This window comes from Oryx dammah, unplaced genomic scaffold (genome assembly GCF_014754425.2).
Source record: "Oryx dammah isolate SB20612 unplaced genomic scaffold, SCBI_Odam_1.1 HiC_scaffold_4, whole genome shotgun sequence".
NCBI classification, from domain to species: Eukaryota; Metazoa; Chordata; class Mammalia; order Artiodactyla; family Bovidae; genus Oryx; species Oryx dammah.
Window position 1 is genome coordinate 71,576,190 of NW_024070188.1, and position 6,000 is coordinate 71,582,189.

General features: G+C 35.4%; 1 protein-coding gene across 2 annotated transcripts in view; it reads left to right on the plus strand.

Annotated features, from left to right (window-relative positions):
• The window catches only part of STXBP5 (syntaxin binding protein 5), a 167,640-nt gene that overhangs the window by 68,990 nt on the left and 92,650 nt on the right, over nt 1-6,000 (plus strand). For both annotated transcript variants that reach the window (XM_040238645.1, XM_040238646.1), the window contains exon 9: nt 4,717-4,795. In XM_040238645.1, coding sequence (XP_040094579.1) covers nt 4,717-4,795 — 79 coding nt within the window. The remainder of the gene's footprint in view (nt 1-4,716; nt 4,796-6,000) is intronic.

Consider the following 6,000-nt stretch of genomic DNA (forward strand, 5'->3'; position numbering starts at 1 on the left):
AGGATTATCAGTTCAGTCATTCAGTCGTGTCCGACTCTTTGCGATCCCGTGGACTGCAGCACACCAGGCTTCCCTGTCCCTCACCAGCTCCTGGAGCTTGCTCAAACTCATGTCCATCAAGTGGATGATGCTATCCAACCATCTCATCCTCTGTCATCCCCTTCTCCTCCTGCCTTCAGTCTTTCCCAGCATCAGGATTATAGATGAATAATCTAGAACGTGGGCAACAAATAGTGACATAATTTTAAAAATCTGAGTTAAAAAAAAAAGATCAGAGTATGCAAATCAAAAGGACTTACCAATTTCCAAGCAAGATTAATGAAGAAAGATCAGTATAAAAACAGCAGCATTTTTACTTTACAAAGATAATGAAACTACTATTAACATCCATGCAGGGGGTGGACAGAAAGTATATAAAGAATTAAAAATCAGACTGGCTTTACATTTTATTGTAAGTATAAATATTGGACACAATAAAACAGTAACAAAAGTCTATATCGAGCAAGACAAAAGTCAAGAATTTCGTACCTGGCTAGGTTTTATGCAAGATATATAAGCTGAAACTTAAGAAGGCTCACTAATTATTCCACCCAACGCCTGCCCTTTTTCAAGATTGTTCCAGCCACTGAAAGATTGGTGGTGAATATTGAAATAGACTAAATTGAGTGATATCTGAATAATTGTTTTGCTTCATAAAATAAAATGCATACAAAGTAATTTTTTTAATAAATGTAAAAATTTTACCTATAATCTCAAATTATATCAATCTGCCACTCCTATTAGAACTTTGAGTGGTAGAGGAAGGCTGAAGGTCTGATGGTAGTCTTCTTCAGAACAGACTTTTAAATTCTTCACTGAAAGGTCATATATCTCTGAACAGATTGAAATAGAGGTTGAAATTCTTAGTTTGTTCCTGTACAGCATGAGAGACTAGTTTTCAGATTTAAGACTCCTTTTTCCCACACCTTTTTTTATTTCCTCATTCTCTCTCTCACCTCAAAAATCCAGTCTTCTCCCCTGGCAGTCCTTTCCAGCCTCTTGATCTGATGTTCTCTGCTTAACTCTCTCACCTAGTCACTTGTTGGTTCTAATAAATTAGGATGCAAGAGGCTCAAGGTTCCATTGCAATATTATTTTCTGCATAAAGAGGGGAAGAGATGTTTCCCTAGGATCTTAAGGCAGGAGTATATGCTCTGATACCAGTTGACCGGTGTGTATTTATGAAAACGTAATGTAATAAAGGTAAATTTCACATTAGTGGGGAAGGCTCTGTTGGTTCAGTGAGAATGCTGGCAGTTGTTTTTGTTAAACATTGCTAAGTTGTGCCTGACTCTTCTGTAATTCCCATGGACTGTAGCCCTCCAGGTTTCTCTGTCCATGCCATTTCTCAGGTAAGAATGCTGGAGTGGGTTGGGATGCGTCCATCTTCCCGACCTAGGGATTGAACCCACATCTCCTGCATTGCAGATGGTTTCTTTACCACTGAGCCACCTGGGACACCAGTGCTGGCAGACGCATAACTGTATCACAGCTCATTACATTTTACACTTTAAACACTTGGTCTTTATTGTCTGGCAATTATAGGTCAATAGAACTACACAAATAGTGCTGAAACTATTAGAGAAAAAAATCTTACCTATACCAAAGTATACTTCAGAAAATTAATGTAATAAATGAAACTATAAAGCATTTACAAGAAAATGCTTCCCAAAGTTGTAATGGTATTTGTGTGGGAAGAACTTCCTAACCATGAAACCACAGAAGTAGTGACAAAAAAAGACAGTTTTCTATACACATAAACATACATACATATGTCATTGTAGATAAACAGGATCATATAATACCAGCCTCTTCTCCATAAACCTTCCTCTACATCAGCAGCCCCTTCCCCTTTCCTGCCTCACTGGATAAGCTATGTCAAAAATCTTGCAGATGTTCTTCCAAAATACATATATTTCTAAAATCATACATATTTATAGGCACATATAAGAGCATATGAGATTTTTTGGTCATTGTTTTACATAAAAATAGAATTATATTATTCTTTCTTGCATCTTTTCTTAATCCTCTGTACTTGAGGAAAATCCCTCCTTTCATCTGGCATAGCTCTTAATTCCTTTATTTTAATGCTTGTGTATCAACCAGTTGTTTGTCTCACAATTCTTCATAAGTTATTCAGCCATGCCTAATTGATGGATCACTACAAATTATGCTGTAGTGATAAATTTGAAACTTTCAAATAAAGCTTCAAATTTGAAACTGTATTTTCAATTTCGGATCACTACAAATTATGCTGCCTTTACCTTTCTTGTACATATTCAGTAGGAATTGATCCTTTTATTCCTATGAAATAAATGCTTAAGAATAGAATTGCTGCTCCTGAAAATGGACTAGTTTTATATATTTCTATTTTTCATAAGTGCTCTCAGCCTGCTTTTCAAAGAAACTGTACCCTTTGCATTTTTACCAGCCACTTTATCTCTGTTCCATTGTTCTTGCCAGCAGTGGTATTATAGCTTATTTTACTTTCTGCAGTGGTAGTACAGTTCATTTTACTTTTCTTACTTTTTTTTTTAACTTTGAATTTGCTCAGGGTCTCAGAGTTGGCCAGAGATGAATGACAGGGGCCTTTTCCTTTCCCAGGTCTTTCCTGGGCATGCACACTGCCTTAAGTACAGCCTGGAGTATGTCTAGTTCTTAAGGATTTTTTTTAAAATTCCTGCCCATCCTCTTATTTGCCTCAACTAAAACCACAGCCTTAGTCAGGCACCATATTGCCAGCAGATTACTGTTATTTCTGTGATGCCTGGAGGTAGGGCTTTTGGTCTCCCTGAGCTGATGTCTGTTGTGTCAAATGAAATTGCCACAACATCTTGGGATTAGAGTTTTTCAGGAAGCTGCAATTGGGGATAATATACTGATTGGGCTCTAGGGAAACTGGTTTTAATGGAACTGCAAATAAACTTCAATCGTATCTCTTGGCTGATGCTATTGCCTTTTTAATAGCACCATGCCATGGAGCTAAGGAGCATAGGGGATGGAAATAGCCCTTCATCAAAACATCTTGGGCCTGCCCCCCACCCCAGGTCTTAACAAGGTTCGGTCATTTCCACTGAGTAGATTGTGTTGTGCTCATTTTGTGGCTTCAGTTAGTTGGCAGAGTTCTGAAGTGATTACCCTTAGCTATTTTGCTAGTGTTTCAATTTTACTAAGTGAGTGAGTTCACAGAGATCTCACTTGATCACTCCAGAAATCATCTCCTTTTTAGTTTCTTTAGCAGTTCATAAGCATTGAGTCCACTGTGTGAACTTTAAGGTCATTTTGTCAAAATTCAAGTAAAGCTGTTGGAATTCTTAATTCCATTAAATTTATAATGTAGTTTTGGAAGAAGTGCCATTTTAGGACTTTAAGTTTTCTTAAATGAAAGCATGATTAGGACTGATAGACTTGATTATTTAAATGTACACTTCTGTGCAATTTTTTTAGAATTCACAAGTGCCACTAGGAAAAGTGGTTGCAACATATGGACACAGTGTTAATGAATTTTGAATGTTAAATTTATTTTTAAATATAAAGAAGATAACATATAACCATGGGTAAAAGATATAAGCTATTTTTAAAGAAGAAATACAGATGACTAGAAAGCCAAACAATTTTCACAGAGGTTAAACAATACACTTAGCAAATCAGAAAAAAATAATAGCATTGTTCGGGAAAGGTGGGACAAGGTACTCACATACTTTCTTCATCCTTTCTGGAATACAGTTCTACCTAAATATCTTTTTTTCTCGGAATTAATCCTAAAGAAAAATCATTAAATTATTCACTTATTAAATTGTTATTGAAAGTCCACTCTATGCCAAACAATGTCACCATGGATACATAAACAAAAAACACATACACACTTAAAAATCTTTACTTTCATGGAGTTCACATTCTTGTTGGTGAGGCAAACAGCAAACAAAAGAAAATTAAAAATATGTTAGAATGAGCTAGTTCCTGGGAGGAAACAGCTGGGAAAGAGGATAAGAATTGTTGGGTTAGCAGTGTGTGTTTGGGACCTTCACTAATAACATAATGGTGACACTGATTAATCTCTAAGAAACAGGAATTAGTATGTCTTATTTTCTTTTAACTTTTTCTGAATTATTAATACAGTGAACATTTAAAACTTGATAATAGAAATCAACCTTTTTAAAAATAAAATTCTTTAACAGTATGAGTTTGACACATTTTACAGAGATTGGTTTATTTTAGCAGTCTCTTGGACAATACAATGGATGGATTTTACTTTAAAAGAGTAAATATAATTGACTTTATTAGCAGAGGGATTAATTTTGCAGCCTATCACTTTGGGTGAAAATATGATTTAGACTTATTTTCCTCAAAAAAGCTATATTAAAACTTGAATTCATTTAGCAAATTGAAATCCTATTTTCCGTATCTTTAAAACATTGCAAACACTGAATTTCTCTTACTAGAATTTTGTCACAAATGTTGTTGACAAGTTATTCATTTTATTTACTTTTTAGCACTGGATTTCAAACACTAAATTGATCATGTAAAATATCTTATTTTGTATTAAATACTTCTTTCCAAATCACTTTAAAATATTTCATGATGGATTTCATTATATTTCATTTTATAAACTATCAATGTATAAGAATTTAGAGTAACTTAGAATTTTAGAATTTAATGCAGAAAACTGTATTTTAGGAAAACAGTTAAAGGATGGGAAGAAGCCAGAACCATGCAAACCTATCCTCAAGGTGGAGTTCAAAACGACTAGATCTGGGTAAGATTTTATTTCATTGACAATATTCATTGTATACAATTACTGAAATAGCACTGAAGACTATCATTAGTTTTAAAAGCTTTTACAATGGTCCAGCGAGTTTTTAAATTTTATTCTTGCTTTATTTAACAAAATAACTAAAATTGGCAATTTCAGGATAAAATATTTCATGTATTCTCTGTCTTTAGTAGTTTTACAATATATCTTGGAAAGCTTGAATTACTTTTCTTGTCAAACTTCATATGTTTTCTTGGTCTTCAATAACCGTTTATTCACTAGTGAAAACTCTGGAATAAGCAATGAAGAAAAAAACTTAAAATTTAACCTGTTAATGCAATATGTGTTAATTATGAAAGTTATATGTATTCACAAATTAAATCTTATTTTAAGAATATTTGGCAATTTCAATATTAAGTACAGCTTAATATTAAAGGAAGAGTGTCAGTTGTATTTGAATAGATTGACACTGTGACTCAGGGATAAGACTTATATGGTTTTTACAGTTTACATATCTTACACATAGTTTTTTGTGTATCTGTGTATGTGCATGCTCAGTCTGTCTGACTCTTTGTGACCCCATGGACTGTAGCCCTACAGACTCCTCTGTCCATGGAATCTTCCAGGATACTGGAGTGGGATACTGCCACTTTTACAGGATACTGCCAGGGAATCGTCCTCCAGGGGATGTTCCCAACTCAGGGATCAAACCTGCCAAATGTTATATTTTAAAATATAATAATGAAAACAAACATTTCTTTGAAAACTCTGACCTCTAAAGGAGACCCTTTATGTTCAAGTTTTCTAGGAAAAGTGTATGGTTTTATTTACTAGAACTGTGTAAGAGAGTGAATTTAGGTAGTGTATATAGTTCAATGGTTCTCAAACTGTGACCCCTGGAGCAACAGGGGGCCGCAGTCTTGGATGCTAAGTCGCTTCGGTCGTGTCTGACTCTGTGTGACCCCATAGATGGCAGCCCACCAGGTTCCTCCTTCCCTAAGATTCTCCAGGCAAGAACACTGGAGTGGGTTGCCATTGCCTTCTCCAGTCTTGGATGAGAACTCATTAGAAATGTACATTCTCACAATTCACTGGAGACCTCTGAATCACAAAGTCTGTGTTGTGTGGGTGGAGCTCCACAGTTAGTGTGGGTGGAACCTGGCAGGTGGTGTGGGTGGAGCCCCACAGTGCTGTGGGTGGAGCCCCGC